The 17,739-nt window shown below is 40.2% G+C and overlaps 1 protein-coding gene and 1 long non-coding RNA gene across 2 annotated transcripts; both read right to left on the bottom strand.

Annotated features, from left to right (window-relative positions):
* Positions 1 to 1,192: 1,192 nt before the first annotated feature.
* Positions 1,193 to 2,525, bottom strand: LOC101756934. Its single transcript, XM_004952142.4, has 3 exons — positions 2,452 to 2,525; positions 1,772 to 1,850; positions 1,193 to 1,616 (listed from the first exon to the last, which is right to left on the bottom strand). Exons 2-3 carry the CDS (start codon positions 1,845 to 1,847, stop codon positions 1,384 to 1,386), a joined length of 309 nt encoding a protein of 102 aa, XP_004952199.1. The 5' UTR covers positions 1,848 to 1,850; positions 2,452 to 2,525; the 3' UTR covers positions 1,193 to 1,383.
* Positions 2,526 to 5,019: 2,494 nt separating this feature from the next.
* On the bottom strand, positions 5,020 to 8,083 carry LOC111256102. The gene is made up of 5 exons (XR_002676146.1): positions 8,004 to 8,083; positions 5,761 to 7,708; positions 5,600 to 5,674; positions 5,426 to 5,510; positions 5,020 to 5,334 (listed from the first exon to the last, which is right to left on the bottom strand). It is a non-coding gene; the product is annotated as an uncharacterized LOC111256102 (long non-coding RNA).
* Between the last annotated feature and the right edge of the window lie 9,656 nt (positions 8,084 to 17,739).

Genomic DNA, 17,739 nt, shown 5'->3' with positions numbered 1-17,739 from the left:
TTGTTTGTACGAAGTTATGCTATATATAAGTTATGATATTTAAAAAAGGAAAGTTATAGGAATTAACTTTTCAGAAATGAAAAGTTAAGTGAGTCGTCGGGGACCGATGACTGGAAGGCTAGTTAGCAAGCATGACCCACGTTACAGCGGGGGATCGGGAGATACTTGTGTGCGTATGGGACCCCATTTTGTCCTCTCCTATTCTTTCCTCTCTTTTTTATGCAATACAAATGACAGCTCCCTGCCGGAAAAAAACATGATTGACACCGAAATTCGTCGAACCGTTGAGCGAAACTGCAGACTCGTGCACGCGGAAAACGGTGCCAGCATGTTTCCTGCATACACGTGTCATGTCCTGCATAAAAGAACGGCCATCATGGTTCAGATTCAGATCTGGCACTGATACCCTCACCAAATCCAACGAGATTTGCCACTCTCTTCTTTTTTTTTTCCTGAGAGCGAACGTGGTTGTCACTGACAAAGACGTTTGTTTAGCACTAGCAATGCTTTTTCTTTGACTCCTGACTCAATCAAGGTCGTCTGACAATAATGTTGCAGACAGAAGGGGCCCAGGGAAATCACGGGGTAGAAGATGCAGCGGAAAGAGAGAAGACCAAGACGAGAGACCTCATGACCTTCAGGGTCAAGTCCACCAAATTCATACGGGCAACAAAGCCATCATGAAACTGCATCGAAATGAAAACCCAGTTTCATACCGACCGACCGGGCCAACTTGGGGCTGAGTGGTCCTGTCGACCGGTCATGGCTGGTTCAGGTCCGGCTTTCACAAAACTCATGTTGGTGATGGCAACTTCTGCACTCGCTTTCGATTCAGACACTGGATTTGACTCACCCCAGGAATTTCCCCGTAAAGTAACCAGAAATGATACAGCACTTGCTCTGCCAGCTTACACCTCAATTTCGACAGTCACAAACCTCAGTAAATAGGAAAGCAAAAGTCACCGTAGAGAACGGCGGCCAAATTTCCAGTTAACTGATTCTACATTTCAATCGGCAAGCGTTCCACACCAATGACGATAGGATTACATCTGAAACAGGCACGCTACGTTACACTAGATTCATATCTCCAGCTCAGCAGACTACTTGAAGGAACTTTCGGCATCTCCGACGCAGTCCTGTAATTTGAGTCTCAAGTCCGACATGATCTTTCTCAGATGTCCATCAGAAAGAGAACATAAACTACCCGCAGTCCTGTAATTTGAGTCTCAAGTCCAACATGATCTTTCTCAGAAGTCCATCAGAAAGAGAACATAAACTACCATGACAGTCACATGTTATGTTCCAAATGGCAGCCACAACCAGAAGCCTTCTTCATTAGAACAGAAACGAGTAGCTAGTGCTAGTGAGACTGGCGAAGGGTGATCATGGTTGTAGCAGCCCGTTGCTGGTGTCGTCTCCACCTCGGTGCTTCCGAGTAAGCAGGTACTTCTCAAACTCCTTCAGGTAATCCAGGAGCAACACACAGGAGAGGAGCAGGAATCTGCCGAAGTAGTTGCTGCCACCCCCGCCACCTCCACCACCGCCCCCACCTTTGCCGAAGCGGAACGGAGGGAACCCACCACTTCCATCGTCCAGCTTTGGCCCTTGAACTTTCCCTGGAACAGTTGTAAATCATCATAATCATCATACAGGTGAATTTAAGCAAATGTGTTGAGTTTGCCTGCTTTCTTTGAGCAACTTCAGTTACATCCTTCAAAGACAAAAAAAATTAAGTTCAATTATATGCAGGATGATAATTCTAAATTCCAACCTTTCTTATCACGTTGAACAGTTGCACTTGAAGATTTCTTTTGGACGCTTTGGGTTTGAGTAGCTTTACACCTCATACTCTGTAGCAAAGAGTGGTCACAGGAAAGGTAGTCAAACAAGGGATCTGACAGTGAAGTAAATCATAGGCAAGATAAGCAGGTTAACATTTTTGCATTCAATTTTTGAATTTCACAAGTTCAGATTTACTATGTAACAACTCACAAAGTTAACGCTTTAGTAATCATTCCTGGTATGATGGTATCTAAGAAATTATGCCCATCACAGACAAGTGATTCACCAACAAGCATTGCAAATCCATGATCCATTCATAACTGAACTAAGCCATTTTGAACATGAAATTTTTTTATAATACACACTCCTTTCACCCTAGACAAAAGTTAGAATGAGGTCCCCATTGGCACATTTATCTCGAAGAGCAGTGGGTTTATCTAACATAATTACCATAGCTAATGATTTAGAAAATTTAAAATTACAATATGGAGACAATAACAAAATGCTTTTAAGATACACTGATGTTCCACTATGCAATAGTTTGTAAAATGTACAAATATTAGAATGTATAGTTTGATACAAGGCTTGATTTCTGATTAGTTTTTAATCCCTTAAACTTCAGTCTACACGTAGTAAGATCAAAATAGACAACAACTCATTAATACGTACTCTCAATGTTGTTTTAGCAGACACTTTCTATTCAAATGAGATGCGATTAACCTTAGGTTGCTGAAATTGTGAACATGCCAAACAGCAAGACAATAATGAGAATTATTCAGCAATACATAGTATAAGCATTGATGTGCAAAAGAGGAACAGCAATGCCAAAAATCAGAAGAATGGTGATTCATGAATCACAAAATCCAAGATCAATCCTCAATTAAGAGTTGAAGACTTTTCGGCCCACTTGTACAAATCCATAGAATTCTCAAGCTTACAGATGTGTGCAATTTTGGGGACCTACTGTGCAATTTACTTTTTAAAATAATATAATGAAACATTTTAACTGGAAACAACTAGTTACTCTATTTATCTATAGAGAGCATTTACACATGAACTTAATGAATATTTCATACAAAGGGACTGCGATATGAAAGATAATCTTTAAACTAATAAAAAGATATACTTGGAAACAACCAGTTTGTTATTTTTATCTTTTTTCAGATAATGGAAAATTCTATTATCCAAAAAGAGTATTTGTATATACTTTTTCCATTCATCTAGAAAGAGTATTTACACATGAACATAATGTCCGTCTTGTAAAAAGGGAAAGTATGCTATCATATCATCCATGACGTATCTAAGTTGCATCTGCATGGGATTCATCAGTTTTCATGGCTTAGGTTGAGCAATGGTGAATCTCCAGAGCAAAAGACAAGCTGGTAAGAGCTATGCTACCATTGAAATTCTTTAGACCAAATACGGACACCATCACTGCTTTCTTTCAGTTTTCAATGCATTTATAAGGCAACAAGTTTTAAGGATAATTAATAAACTAATATGGATTTAATAGTACTAGTACTACTATGCTGACAATGAAAATGTTCAGAGCTATAGGATAGTTTCAGTACAGCCTTGGAAAACATAATGGCTGAGTGGCTAGCTTTTGCAGGAGGTCCAGCGATTTCATGATCTATCCTGATTCTAGATGTATCGAGACAAATATATTTGTTTGCACCTGCCAACACTTTGTTATTGTATTTGAGGCTCAGATGAACCTTTTATTTCCAACTGCACCTTAAATCCCACAAGATTTTTATGTATGATGACAAAAGGAGACAACCCTGATCAAAAATGAAAAAAAAACAAAAATAAAAATATGCAGAAGCTTGAATCCAATAATTACCTCCAAACCTCCTAGTTGAAGTGCCATAGATTGCAGCTCCAAGCAATAAACATGTTCCAAGTTGGGACATTGTGGATGCAACTCAATGCCTACGAAGCTGAATATATATCACAAAATCAGTACACATAAAAAAGAATGAAAAACCTCACTTAATGATTCGAAACGGAATATGCCTCACTACCCGCTGCATAGTTCATAATACCTGAAACAATTTATTTGGATTGGCTATCTAAGGACATAAAAATACAACAAGGATGGTACTATATCATATAGATAAAGAAGTAGAAGATAAGCCCGCAATGCGGGTGTTACCCATGTATGTATATACTCAAATATACAGCATGATAGATAAAAGCAAAATATCCTATTACAACACAACTCTACTTACAAACAGTAGACATGAGTTTGAAACAAATAATTTCGCAAAAGAATTAATCATTTGGAAAGGGCATCGCGGACTGGAATTTGTACCAGATGACTACAACAGGTTTCATTCTCCCATGATCCCAGCGGATCGCAATAATATCAACCGAATTTGCACACGGAGCAAAACGAAAGGAACCTAGAATAGATAAGAATTAAGTTCGCGTGTTCTTGACGCACCTATCTCCTTGACAGGTGAGCCCCCAAACTTTTGAAAGGTAAATAGCCGTTCGCAATGAAATCCACAACAAAATGGATGGACAGATTAAAGAACGCATCCCAGGAATAAAGATATGGATTTGATCTCACATGGGAAAAAACAACCCGGCAAAACAGGAATCAGGCTCATAACAATCTATCTAGACGCACCAGGGATCCCTTACCAGCAAAAGTTGAGCTAATCAGGGAGACACGGCATAGGAAGGACTGAAGGAGACCTAGGCAGCGCGTGGCGCGGGGGCGCTTGGCCGGCAGCCGTTAGGGTCAAGCGAGGAAAGGGATCGGAATTGCTAAACAATGCTTGGCTAACTAATTATTTCGCAATTCCTAAGGTGGTGTTTGCATAGAGTATGGGAAAGGGAAAGGGAAATCAGATTTTATCCCTTTCCTTTGTTTGTTTTTTCTGTGGTTTGCGATAGGGTTAGTAGTGGGACCCACGAAGCAAGCAAATAAAAACAAGAATGTCTTCCATCTAGCATCCCCTCCGTCCAGCTATGGAATTCGGATCGGATCTGTATGGAATCGAATTTGGATAGCACTTTTTACCACATTTTAACTCGAATACAAATACGAATCCGAATACTCTCGAATATGAATACAAAATGAATGCCTCGGATTCAGATACGTATTCGGATATTTTCTCAATTCAACTCGAAATGAACATCGTTAAATTCGAACAAGACAAATAAAATTTTAATGCCAACTTCATCAATAACAAAGAGAACTAAAATAGAAGTACAGTGCTAATAATGACAAGATCATCGAAGTGATAAAAAATCATAGGGGATAACATTTGATACAGATCTAGATCAAATGAGGTAAATGCAAATAGCAAGGATAGTCATCAACATTACAATACTCGCAAGTCCCAAACAGTACGTGACACTAAGTTCCTAATCAAGCACATGACATTGAGCTTGCAAATCAGAATACATGACACTGAGCTCATAGAAGTGCACTCATAAATTAAGCAAAACATTTTCAGCAGTAGGCACAGGCAGTAGCAATCCCAACAGCAGGCAGGAGAACAGGCGAACAACAAGCAGTAAGCCACCTCTGCTAGCCTACAACAAAATGGTGAGATTTATTAGCAGCGACATTTGAAAACATACAGGTTCATTATCTAAAATTACAAAAGGCAAAGGGAGGAGTCACCTGAAGCAAAGCTAAGAGTAATCCTTATTGTCTTCCTCTTCCTCTTCCATATCCATAATGTTGTCTTTAGCATCAGCAAGAGCACCTACAACACAACCAACGATATGTATAAACAAGTAAATTTGGGCATCCAAAACTAAAACAGCAAGTAGCCTAGCCAAATAATTCATATACCTTCATCATCTTCAACTCTGCCATTTGTACTACCATAACCTAAATCTTCATGAATTGAAGATACACCACTTTGATCTGAAATAAATAGATAGAAAAACATGACAAAATTAGTAGTGACTAATCTGAAATAAATAGATGAAATGCAGTACTGTCACCATTACCTTGCCTTGACGCTTTTATCCAATCCTTTGTGCAAACAAGTGCCTCAACAACTTTAGAGTTCAATCGGCTACGGTATTTGTGAACTATTTTTCCTCCAGAACTAAAACAGACTCAGAAGCTACTGTGGATGCAGGAATAGCCAAAACATCTCTTGCCATTCGAGCAAGGACAAGATACTTCACTCCATGGGTCTTCCACCAACTCAAAATGTCAAAGTGATCACTTTCTTTCCAACTCAACAATGCATCACTGCAGTACCGCTCATAGTCAGACAGCTCATAGCCCACTTCAGTATTGTCCCTTAGAAACGAGCTCAACCTTTTTTCTCTTGGGCTCCTCATTTGTGTCCACATAACATTGAGAAGTTCTGGCAGTTCTTGCTTGAGTTCTTTGTACATGCCTTGTTTCAGGAGCAACATACATCGAGGCATAAGAATCATAAAGCTTCTAGACAATTTTTTAAATTCATACATGTCACCAAATCCATTGGCATTTGACATCTCACTGTAATAAAATTCAACCACCTTCATCTTGTACCTAGGATCTAAGAAACATGCAACTGCTAGAGCAACATTGCTCATCTCCCAATACTTATCAAATTTCTCCTTCATAGATTTTGCCATAGAAACAACAAAACTATCCTTACTTTGGGTCCACTCAATGAGCTTGAGGTTAATTTCACAGAATTCTGAAAAAAACAGGTTCGCTGTCGAATAGCGAGATCCAGACAAAACTTTTGTGGCATCATAAAAGATATCTAAGCACTTGCACAAAAGACAGCAGCATTCTCCCAGTCCTCTGGTGGAAGAGCATGTTTACTATATTTCTCAGGATATAGTAGAATAAGCCTTTGACAAAACCCTTTTAAAGTGAAGAGCATCAGCTAGCATTAAGTAGGTTGAATTCCACCTAGTAGACACATCTAAAGAAAGACCTCTTTCTGCTATTTCCAGATCAGCAGCATGCTTCAGAAAATACTCTTGTTGCAAAGGTGAGCTCTTGACAATAAGGACTAATGCACAAACGATTGCAATAACAGCTGCAACTGTGTTCACACCATCCTTAGCAACTAGGTTAATGATATGTGCAGCACAGCGGACATGAAAGAACTTGCCTCCACAGTGCAAAGAACCCTGATTCTTAAGAGCCAAAATGACCGTGTCCACACAAACATCATTTGCAGCTGCATTATCTAAGGTCAATGCAAATAACTCCTGTGCCTACCCTCAAGATGCATAAAGTTTATGATTCTTTTCTGCACTTTCTAGTCATCATCAATAAAATGGCATGTCACACACAAATACCCCTTGTTTTGGTTTGAGGTCCATACATCCATGGTGCAGCTGAAGCGACACTTAAAAGAGGCAAAATATTCAAAAAGCTTCTTCTTTTCATTGTGATAAATGTCAATTATCTTGGCCCTAGCAGTCTTGCGGGACACTGATGGAAATATTGGGCACAAAGATCTAATAAAGGCATTTGTGTACTCATGCTCACAGAAACTGAATGGATACTCATGCATAATAACTGCAAGATAGTATTTTCTCATACTACTTTCCTCATCAAACTGCCAATCAGTCCCTTTCATTTTTTTTTCTAATGCTAGGTTTCCCTCCTTTTTCATCATGAAATGCATAGAAATGGTTCCAAAGACGCGTGGTACCTTGATTACTTGGGGCACAAAGAACTTCATCACAATAGTTGCATTCTGCTGCCTTCTTCATGACAGATATGGCATCCACCTTTTCTTCAATAAGCACTTCAGTGAAATGTTTCCAGACTGCTGATGTTTTCTTCTTTGTAGCCTTGACTTTGGTGCTTGAACTTATTCCTTTTGGGGCCCCAGTCCCAATCTGAGCTTCAGCTGCAGCACCAGAAGCCTCTAACAGGTTCCAGGTCCCTTTCACTTCCATTTGGTTCTCTTCCATTTACAGATGCCTCCGTAGCCTGCAAGAAATAATTTGATACTCTCATCAGTTCACGTTTAATTTGATACTCTCATCAGTTAACACTCTCATTATTTCCTTTTTAAAAATAAGAAGATAAATGTATTCATAAATCATCACACAACATGAAATTTTTTTGGATAGAAACGGTGTTATTCTTATAAAAGAGAAATTATATCCTGATACATTGATAGTCACAAAGGCATCCACAAACACATCTAGATAATACAAGTGTCACATTTAGAGTTTATTTGCTTATCAGCTAACACACAGCTTTTCTCAACAATAGAACGCACCTGCTTGTTTCTCGATGATCTTGTTCTTTTTGAAACCATGGCTGTTGATCAACTTCACTACTCCTATTGCTCCTAAACATGTAGTTAGACAATAGAGAGGCAGATCAGATCAGATATTATACCTATCACTCAGATTTGAAAGTCTTATACAGAATGCAACCAATGGTCCAAGATTCGTAGAGGAAGCAGGAAAGGGAGAGGACACTGTCGCACCTTAGGCCTTCACGTCGTGGGCTTGACCTCGAGTTGAATCGATGCGTCGTGCTCTTTGGCACCGTCGCAGCAGCAGGGGGAGGGTCGCGGTGGGAGTGAGCTGCCGCCAGGCTTGTTCAGATTTAAGCGGCAGCTCCGGACCTTTGCTTGGCAACGGCTTGCGATTCGTGTGATGGCTCCGGTGGCATGTGCAGTTAGGCGAGTTAGGGCAAGTACATGGGTGTCGTCTAATAGGTGGTCTCATGCATTAACACGTAATCTTGAGATGATTCAATAGGTAACTTGTACAATGGGTTGTCCTATAAGTTGTCTGGTAGTGGTATATAATTCCTTAATTTGTATATAAGAAAAATAAAATATTATAAGTTGCATGGCAACAATAACTCGTACAATGGTTGTTAAGTTATCTCGTAGTCCTACAATTTAGCTCATGAGGTGGTTGTTTCGCGAAGCAACGACCTCTTTCTTTCTCCTCGCTCTCTCTCCTCCACATCATCAAAAATCCTACATGGCACTGCATGAGACGACCTATGAAACCGCTGACGTGTAGCAATGTCGCAAGATGCTCCTCCGCTAGGGCCGTTGCCGGCAGCGTTTCACCTGTCCGCACGACCGATGTCACCATTCCCAAGCGACAGTAGCAGCTGTCGATGGAGATCGGCAAGGAGGTGACCCATGCCCAACGGTCCCCTCCGAGAAGATAAACAGTAAGTCAGATTTATCCCTCCTCATTTCCTAGCCAAAACCCACCCCTCCCGTTGGGTATGCATAGATGGGAAATAACTTCATCTTATCCCTATCCCATACCCATTCCCATTCCATAAATCCGAACAAGGGATATGTTATCCTTCCTCCCTCGTTTCCCTATCCCAATTCTCGTTTCCTAGTTCCCAAACGCCACCTAAACGTTTCCTGAGTAAATTTTCTGTTGCGTGAGTTAGTCGATTTCTTATCCAGTCGGCCCAGCTCATCGCTCGGCTGTCCGAGGATGAGGCAGCTCGGCCCAGTACGGATAAGTTCTGCGAGCTCGGCCCAAGAGAGTCTTGGCAGTTAACGGGTCTTGTTCCCATCTGTTACTGGATCAGTTAGGTAATCTAAAAGAACTTACGTGGGTGCTCTTTTTTGTTTTTTTTTCACATGAAACCGAAAAATTCAAATCCGTACCGAAGTCGGAGTGACCTTTCTTTTTTTTTTTCTTGTTCAAGGCGTCAGTGAATTTTGTCAATCTTAATACTTGCAGCATCAGTCTTGCCGCCTAAGTACGTCGAATGTGCTCATATTAATAGTTTGTGCGCACATTCATAGGGGTGAATACAGTGTGTCTAATCTAATGACAATGAGACGTCTGATGTAACCTCATCAAACTCGATCTCCTAACCCTTTCTCCCGTGCTTATAGGGTAGGTGTGTGTACATTCATTCTAGTCAGATGCATGTGCGTGAGGGGGCGTTTGGTTCCCTTTGCTTATTTTTAAGCAAGTGTCACATCAATGTTTAGATATTAATTAGGAGTATTAAACGTAGGCTATTTACAAAACCCATTACATAAGTGAAGGCTAAACAGCGAGATGAACCTATTAAGTCTAATTAATCCATCATTAGCAAATGTTTACTGTAGCAACACATTGTCAAATCATGGACTAATTAGGCTTAATAGATTCGTCTCGCCGTTTAGCCTCCACTTATGTAATGGATTTTGTAAATAGTCTACGTTTAATACTCCTAATTAGTATCTAAATATTGATGTGACACTTGCTTAAAAATAAGCAAATGGAACCAAACCAGGCCCGAGCTAGCTTGTTCTAAAAATAAGAAGTATACTTGATTTCTGTTCTTTCTGATTATAAATGTTGGAGTTATAGACCTGTGTTATTTCTCATTTTCTGCACGTAACAATCTGCTGACAATTAAAATTGATAAATCCGGACAAACCAGTCTCTAAACCGGGTCAGATCAGTTTGACTAAAGTGGTCATATTTTGAATTGGACCTTCACCATTGCGTAGCTCTTATTGAGACGATCAAAACCGGTCATACTAGTTTCACAGATCGATCAGACCAGTTTCACATGTCGATCAGACCAATTTAGTCTGTCCGAGTTAGAAGTTGTATTTTGACATGTGATTTGTAAGGGTTTTGACTCCTAATGGGGCAAGACCTCCCCTCCCTATAAATATAAAGGGCGACAACAGATTGAGGGCATCCAATCGATCAAAAATCATTCTATCTTTTACTTTTACCCTTTTCCTTTTTGCCCTACTTTCCCAGCCCTATGTGTTTTCTTCTTCTATCTTCATGGCATGAGGAGGTGCAGTTGGCCTGCCGAGCCTAGGGCAACCTAAGATGTGCATGCTCCCGATGGTGTCCCTCTTGGACGGGCGTTCGTTGGATCCTTGTCGAGCTCTCTGGCAAGACCAGTTTGACTAGCCCGCCATACCGGTCTAACCGGCCTCCACTTCGATGCAATAAGGAGCACCTTTGCGGGTGTTCACGGCTGTTAGTACGCCATCTTGTGGACCGCAAGTGCACAGATCAGTTGTAGCTTTTTTCTTAGAGTACTTCCCCAAGGTTTATCAATCTGTGGAACTTATAGCACAAGGTCTATTTCAACTAGCATTGTTAGTATGAACTTGGTGTTGATCAGTGATTCAGATCCAATCTACTAAGCATGTACAGACAGATAATAGATAGAGCAGAGATAACCAATCTAGGACAACCTAGACTATGCATATGTTGTAGTTCTGAGTATGGATAGCAAAGCAACATATATATGATCTTAGTAAAAAGTATCTTTAAATCTACACCTCCGGTCCGGCTCCTGAAAACCCCCATCTTACACAAGAAAGATCCCGTCACGATCCCCTCTATCAGATAGGTAGATTAAGGCACGATCAAAAGAACATGTTATACTCATCGATAGATTAGGCATGCAAATTTAATCACCACGACCTCATGAACATCCTAAGCAATATATCATCGATTATAAATTGAAAAGCAAGAAAATCGGAAAGAGCATAAAACCATAGAAGGACATATTTAGATTGCTAAGAAAAAGAACACATCTATTACTTCACCATGAATGATTGTACATCACAAGATCACCACTGGGATCCTACCTTGATCTTGATGATTCCTAGCTCCAGAACTCTGGCGTGGATCTTCCTCATAGGGTGATCACGCCGGCCAAAGCTTAGCTATGCTAATCCCTAGACAACTGCACGGTCCTCGGCTCTCCGAAGTGGTGTCCCTTAAGCTCCTTCTGCTTCTCTGCTGCTTCACTGAAGCACCTAGGCGTCATTTAGGCTCTTTCGCACCTTTGGTAAGGGTGTGTTTCGGTGATAAATGACAACCTTATGCTTGTGACTAACCCATGTGCTTTGAAGCGGATATATCTTGGTTATCTCATCATGAGTATATTGGAATGTGGCCCCTTAATTTGAATTGAAAAAATGGACATGGAGCTAATGCGACAAGGCTAAGGACCTTTCTAGAACTAAGTGTCACAAGGAGATGAAGGACACTTAGTGTAGTATAGGTTTTGCTAGTTTGTAGCTCCTGGATCCTACTATTAAGAGGGGTTTCGATGGTAGTAGCTTGATCATGTGAAGCTAGCCATGAAAAGATGCACACTAAGTACACTCTAGCACTTGGTAGCTCAAATAACTCATGGAAGAATTTAAGAAGTGAAGAAATCAATGAAAAACTCAAAGGAGATTGAATTGGATGAGTTATAAAGATAAGGGAACCGCTGGATGTTCCGATGCCCTATTTTTTAGTTGCATCGGATGAATTTTCCAAGGCTGGAATCTCTGGAGGGAGGCATCACTTGTTCCGATGCTACCATTGGACAAATTGGTACAGACCATTGGACAAAGCATATTTACAATCCCAACTTCGAGAAGGTTTTTGGGTCCTAGGCCTTCGCACCGGTTGATCTGATGCCCTGCGTATGACCATCGGATGAATGCGTCAGAACAAGCACATTTTCAATTGAAACTTCCAGAAGGTTTTTTGCCAAACTCTCTTCAGCACCGGATGATCCGATGCTCAACTCAAGACCATCGGAGCAACCATCAGATAAACTTTTCACTGTTACTTTTCTAACAGCTAGAATTTGAAATATGAGTGATCGGATGTTCTGATGCCCCGGGGATGGAAACCATGGGAACATCCGATGGTGTGCTTTTCTGTAGCACTTTTCTAACGGCTAGCTGGTATTCTCTAGCCTATTTATACCCCTCCCCTGGGTCATTTGAGCTGCTCTTGACACCCAGAAGACTTCGAGCAACCCATGAGCAAGTGAGAGTGTGCTAGAGCCATAAGTGATTTGTGATTTGCAATATTAAGGACTTCTCTTCGTGCTTGAGACTGATAAGTGTGCATCTAGTTCGTGGCTGAGCTTAGTGCTAGTCAAGTGAAGCATTGAGGCTTATTATTCCTTGTGGTTGACGTCACCTAGACGGTCTTGGTGATTTGGAGGTTCTTGCTGAGCTCTCTGAGATTGTGGGAGCCCCAAGAGGAAAATCTTGTACACAGTTTGAAGTCCGCCGCTCCGGTGATGGAGAAGGAACATTCTTAGTGAGCACTCTAGTCTTGGTGGCTTGCGGGGGAGCAAAACCCTTAGTGGGTGCTCCAACATGGATTGGTGGGAGCGTCAACTCCTCGATACCACATGAAAAAAATTTGGTTATCTCCTGTGCTCTCTCTTTATATTTCAGCACTTCCTTTGAGCATTTACTTTCTGCAATTTACTTGTTGTTTTGCTCTTGTTCTTGTTGTGTTTGTTTTGCTCATATCTTGCGTAGGTTGCAATATATATCTTAGTGTGCTCATTGCTAGGTTTTATCCTTGATAGTGTGCTTAATTCATAGGTTTGAACCTTGTAGTTTGAGCATCACTAGTTATCTAGGTTAAGGTTTGTTTTTCTCATTCTAGATTTCAAAAAAAGTCCCAATTCAACCCCCCTGTCTTGGGCCTCCGATCCTTACATTCACGTCAAATACGTCATCTTGAATATAGTGCTCGGTGGAAAATCGGGGTATTTATAGTCTGGGGAACCCGTGGGGTGAAGGAACACCCTAGGCCGCTCATCCTAGGGGGATCCAGTCCGATCATACCGATCCTTCCTTTTGCCTGCTTGCGCTTTCCTTCATCTCCAAGTCTTATTCGGTGCCCTAGAGTCTTCTTTTTGCTTGCATGTGAACTTGGCACGTCGATAGCTTTGGGATGAAATTGATCTTTGATAACTTTCCAATTCTTTGCTTGATTCTCTTTGATCCCAAACTGATCTCTGCCATATCTTCGCAAACTTAGATCTTATGTCATCTTGGAGATCACTTGCCAAAAACGAGCTCGAGAGGGGATCAGGGGACCCTGCCCCGATTGGCCTGGGCCTCTATTGGCCGATCAGCCTAGGCCCTTCCTGGGCCCATTGGCCTTCGTCTTCGTCTGGTTCGTTGCTTGTTTCCGGCTTTATCCAAATATGCCCCATTAAGTCCAATTTCCCACGAAAATAGAATAGCTTCCAAAATATGTTGCACATGTGAAAATGATCGGTTTATTAAGTATGATCAATAATTTAGGTATTAAATTCATGTCATTATTGAACATAAATAGGGTAAAAGTATGTCAATAACGAGCGTCAACAATCCCTCCATGCTTAAACCTTACTCGTCCTCTAGTAAGTCTTCAATAGAAATCAGCGCTGCCTTTCGGTGTTCAACCCTGCACTTGATCATACCCAAGAAAACATAATGCTCTCAAAAGATTTTTCAATGAATATTCAAGTTGTAACCAACCTTTTTCTAATACGGAGGGTTGATATTATTTAAGAAAAACCCATAATGAATATGGAGGGTTGATATTATTTAAGCACAACCCACAATGAATAAACGCTCTTGCTCTCAAATTTACACAAATCTCAGAAGATTTTCAATAAAACTTTTTAAAAAGAAACTGAACCGAGATCAACAATTTAAACTTCATTGCAATTGCTCATTGTTCTCTCAGCTCATCAAGTCTCTCAAACCTGTGCTAGAATTTCTTCAACTTTTCATCACTCATACAATATGTGTAAAGCTTTATCTGGAACTTTGGGAAGGTTAGTCCTAGAAAAAATATTATAATTAGGATATTATCAAAATAAGAAAGCCTTCCGACGGATCTTACTGAGACTTGCCAAAAAGGCTATGGAAAATAATTGCTTATGCAGAGGGAGAATGAAAACACACATTTAGATACTGGATATGTGCAAGGGCAAAGGGTGATCGCAAGACACAAATGAAGTTATCTTAATCAGATTGCACATGGCTGGAAAATGAGTATAAAATAATCCTTAATCTTGAAAGCACATGGGACTTTTATGAAGCTAAAAGAATTTATTTCTCTTTTTCTTCTTCTCATTTATTTTCTTTTTCTTTCTTCTTTCTTTCTTTTTCCACAATTTTTTTTCTTTTACTCCTTAGAACGCTTTGCAACATAACACTTACTTAGCACTAGTAAGAGATAATGCGATGACTCTCCCTCATGCTTAGACGATGCTCATTCTCAAGCATTAAAAGGAAGAAAGATAAACTGTTGTTGTAAGTACTAAAATCTTAGATCTTCTGCATAAAAATTATTTTATTCCTCTGGAGGGTCTTCCACATCAAATTTTAGAAGCGGCAGAGGGGAAAACACCCTAGGACGATCGGCCTGAGGGTGGCCAAGCCGATCCTCCTGCCCCTTTTGGTCTCTGTTTCCTTTGCTTTTTATTCTCTGCTTCGGTGGATGCCTCTAGGTCTTGATTTTCTTGAAAATGCACTGATTAATCTTCTAAATCTTCATCAAAATATTTACATACTCATATTGGGTTGTGGTCAAGGAGGTAATCACAAAAATGATATTTTTGGGTTTAGGTTAGATGCCCAGCGAGGTTTGTGAGATTTTTAGTGTAGAAATTCATAGTGCATGGACAGAATGGCTAGCAATAAAAGGTTACACAAAGAAATAACCAGCTTCTAAGTCTCATACCACAAAAATAAATCATGAATCAATTCATCCAAAAATAAATCTTGCAATCTATGGTTCATCATATAAATATTTGGCTTTGGATAGGTAGGGCAATTGCAAGAAGTATTATTGATAAGGTGATGGCAGTTGTTAGCACGTCAATTTGTGAACCGCAAGCGTACGAATCAGTTGTAGCTCTTCCCTTAGAGTATTCCTACAAAGTTTATCAATCTGTGGAACTTATAACACAAAATCTATTTCAACTATCATTGTTAGTATTAACTTGGTGTTTATGAGAGATTTAGATCCAATCTACCAAGCATGTACGCACAGATAACAGATAGAACAAAGGTAACCAATCTAGAGCAACCTACACTATGCATATGTTGTAATTTTGAGCATGGATAGCAAAGCAACATAGATATGATCTTAGTAAAAAGTATCTTTAAATTTACACCTTCGGTCCGGATCCCGAAACCCCCCACCTTATACAAGAAAGATCCTACCACGATCACCTCTATAAGTGCAAGCAGGTTAAGGGCATGATCAGAAGAACATGTCATACTCATCGGTAGATCAGGCATGCAAATCTGGTCGCCACGACCACAAGAACACCCGAGGCAATCTATCATCGATTCATAGATTGAAAAGCAAGCTAACCCGATAAAGCATAAAACTATCAAAGGAGATGCTTAGATCGCTAAGAACATGAACACATCTATTACTTCACCATGAATGATTATACATCACAAGATAACCGTAGGGATCCTACCTTGATCTTGATGACTTCTAGCTATAGAACTCCAGCGTGATCTTGCTCGCAGTGTGATCACGTCGGTAGAGGTTTACCTACGCTAGTCTCCAACAGCTACACAGCCCTCGGCTCTCTGGAGAGGTGTCCCTCAATATCTTTCTGCTTCTTTGCTGCTTCATGTCGAATACGTTGTCTTGGATATGGGGCTCGATGGATTTTTTGGGGTACTTATAGTCCAGAGAGGGTGTGGCAAAAATTGCAAGGCGAGACGGCGAAGGAAATCCCGATCGGCCTAGGCCTTCCTTTTGGCCCCTCGCGTCCTGCTTCATCTCCAAGTCTCCTCTGGTGCTCTAGAATCTTCTTTTCACTTGCATGTGGGCGTGGCACGTTTGTTGCTTTGGGATGAAATTGATCTTCAACGATTTTCCAAATCTTCGCTTGATCTTCCCTGATTCCTTTTTGATCCCGAGCTGGTTCTTGTCATATCTTTATAAACTTTGCCCCTAAGTAACTTCGGAGGATTGCTTGCCAAAGATGGGTACTAGGGTGTGCCAGAGGGTGCTAGGCCGATCGGCTTGGGCTCCTCTAGGCCAATTGGCCTAGCCCCTTCCTAGGCCCTTTGACCTTCATCTTCGTCTGGTTCGATGCTCGTTTAGTGCTTTATTCAAAAATATGCTTTTAAGCCCAATTTCCTGCAAAAACACAACATCCTCCAAAATATGTTGCATATGTCAAAATGACCGGTTTATTAGGTATAATCAATAGTTTAGGTATTAAATTTATGTCATTATTAAACAGATAAACAGGGGTAAAAGTATGTCAATAGTGAGCGTCAACAATCCCTCATGCTTAAACCTTGCTCGTCCTCGACTAAGTCTTCAATAGAAATCAGCGTTGCCTTTCGATGTTTAATCCTGCACTTGATCACACATAAGAAAATATAATGCTCACATAGAATTTTTTCAATTAATATTCAAGTTCCAACCAACCTTTTCTAATATGGGGGTAGACATCATTTAAGCATATCCAGCAATAAATTTATTATTTTTCTCTCAATTTTAAACAAACCTTAGAAGATTTTAAAATAAAAACTTTTGCAAAAAAAACTAAACCGAGATCAACAATTTAAACTTCATTGCAATTGCTCATGTTCTCTCAGCTCATCAAGTCTCTCAAACTTATGCTAGAACTTCTCCAACCTATCATCACTCATAAAATATGTGTAAGGTTTTATCTGGATCTTTGGGAAAGTTAGTCCTAGCAAAAATATTATAATCAGGATATTATCAAAACAAGAAAGACTTATGATGGATTTTACTAAGACTTGTCAAAAAGGTCATGGAAAAAAAATTATTTATGGATAGGGAGAGAATGAACACACACATTTAGATAGTGGACATGTGGAAGGGCAAAGAGTGATCGCGAGGCACAAATGAAGTGCTTGTAATCGGATTGCACATGGTTGGAATAATGAGTATGGAGTAATCCTCAATCTTGAAAGCACTTAGAATTTTTATGAAGCTCAAAGGACTGAGGAGTATTTTATTTCTTTTTCTCTGTTTCTCATTATCATTTTTTTCTTTCTTTTTCCTTTTTATTTCGTTCTTTCTTTTTTCACAATATATATATTCCTTTTGCTCCTCATAACTCTTTGCAACATATTACTTACTTAGCAGTAGTCAGAGATAATGCGATGACTCTTCCCCATGCTTAGACGATGCTCGTCCTCGAGCATGAAAATGAAGAAACATAAACTGCTGATGTAAGGACCAAAATTTCGA

The sequence above is a fragment of the Setaria italica genome, chromosome I (assembly GCF_000263155.2).
Source record: "Setaria italica strain Yugu1 chromosome I, Setaria_italica_v2.0, whole genome shotgun sequence".
NCBI lineage: Eukaryota > Viridiplantae > Streptophyta > Magnoliopsida > Poales > Poaceae > Setaria > Setaria italica.
Note: the sequence above shows the minus strand (reverse complement) of the source record. Positions and strands in the feature narration are given on the sequence as shown.

What these genes read in the sequence shown, in the direction of transcription:
- LOC101756934 (XM_004952142.4), bottom strand. Translation starts at nt 1,847, where the DNA reads ATGAGGTGTAAAGCTACTCAAACCCAAAGCGTCCAAAAGAAATCTTCA. An exon ending in TGTTCAACGTGATAAGAAAG is followed by an intron (nt 1,617 to 1,771) that starts GTTGGAATTTAG and finishes CAACTGTTCCAG; the next exon opens with GGAAAGTTCAAGGGCCAAAG.